General features: G+C 35.5%; 1 protein-coding gene across 1 annotated transcript in view; it reads left to right on the top strand.

The window, feature by feature from the left end:
* Positions 1-697, top strand: part of LOC106872279 (keratin, type II cytoskeletal 2 epidermal) — a 165,306-nt gene extending 164,609 nt beyond the window's left edge. The window contains exon 3 of the mRNA XM_052973444.1: positions 686-697. Coding sequence (XP_052829404.1) covers positions 686-697 — 12 coding nt within the window. The remainder of the gene's footprint in view (positions 1-685) is intronic.
* The last annotated feature ends 1,039 nt before the right edge of the window (positions 698-1,736 follow it).

Consider the following 1,736-nt stretch of genomic DNA (forward strand, 5'->3'; position numbering starts at 1 on the left):
CATCATCTTTACCATTACCACCATTACCGCCATCGCTACCGGTACCATTGCATCATAATTACTAAAATCCGCATCAGTATTGCTAACATCGTGTTCGTGACAATGATGCATCATCATCGGCACCACTACCATAATCACCATCGCATCATTATATTCATCATCATCATCACGATCATCATCATCATCATCATCATCATCATCATCATCATCATCATCGTCGTCATCATCATCATCTGCATCATCATCAATATCATCATCATCATCATCATCTTTATCACATTATCAACGCCTGGAAGTATATGTCTTGTCTTTAAAGTCGTGCAAGCACTGACCACATGTCGAACAGGCGTTGACTGTCGAGGACCCACAACAAAGTAAGGTAAGGGTTCTACATGGACCCCAAGGCCTTGATAACTTTCGAAACATACCCTTTCCCTAATTTGGACATTTGGCAAAGTCGTTACCACGTCGGACAAAATGCCTAGCAACATTTCGTTTGTCTTTACGTTCTGAGTTCAAATTACGGTGAGGTCGACTTTCCTTTTCATTCTTTTCGGGAGTCGATAACATAAGTACCAACCAAGAACTGGGGTCGATGTAATCGATTTAACTCCAGCCCCTAACCTGCTGACCTTGTGTCAAAATTTTTTAGTTATTTCTGTTATTTTATTTTTATTTTTTGCAGGCAGTAACATGAGATTTGATTAAATTGTTTGTTACCATTTCCATTTGGTGGAATGTCTGTGAAGCAACCTCCTTGTTAACTTATAGGTGCGTGGTAGTTTCCAGTATCAGGGAATTGTTCGGCTGTACAATGATGCCATCATTTATAACCACTTGTACAAACAGAATAGGTAAACTTTTAAACTAATTTATTTCTGTCATTCATATTATCTATCCATCAATCTATCTATCAATCAATCTATCTATTATTATCACTGTGCTGTCATTTATACCAGTGTAACTTCACAAGACAAGAGAAACAGCCACATGCTGCTTTGAACACTACTAAAGTTAGCTGCACTTGTTTCCATAAAAAAAAAAGCTTAATAAAATACATGTCAGCCTGAAGTCCGTTCGTTTGTCTATTCTATTATCTTCAAATAAATATTTTTTATGTTATGTTTTTTCTTTTTTTCTAAAACAAATACATCAGACTTCTTGGTATTTTCTGGACCAGCTCTACAGAGTTTCCTTTTATCATTTCGTTTTCTCTCTTCCTTTCTTTTTTCGTGTTGTTTTTACACTGTATTAACCTCGGTGTACTTTTAAGGATGGCATTGTATGTGTAAGACACAGGAAACCAGATACGGCGAGAAAGTAAAATGAATAAAAACGTTGTTGGAAAAGTATGTGTAAATACTCATTGAATCATTCATGTCTCAAATTATGTCCTCCACTGTTCAAGTGTTCAAAACTAGATTTAATTATACACACACACACACACACACACACACACACACACACAAACACACACACACACACACACACACATAAATATATATATATATATAAACGTATAAACCTAAACATACACAAATGCATACACAATTAGATGGATAAATCGATAGAAAGAGAGAGACAAAGACAGTTATATAGATATATAGATATATAAATAGATAGACAATTAGACATATATATATATACAGATAGATAGTGATAGATAAATAAACAGAGAGGTAGATAGACGGGCAGACAGATAGACGGGCAGACAGACAACAGACAAACAGATAAGC

This window comes from Octopus bimaculoides, chromosome 15 (assembly GCF_001194135.2).
Source record: "Octopus bimaculoides isolate UCB-OBI-ISO-001 chromosome 15, ASM119413v2, whole genome shotgun sequence".
NCBI classification, from domain to species: Eukaryota; Metazoa; Mollusca; class Cephalopoda; order Octopoda; family Octopodidae; genus Octopus; species Octopus bimaculoides.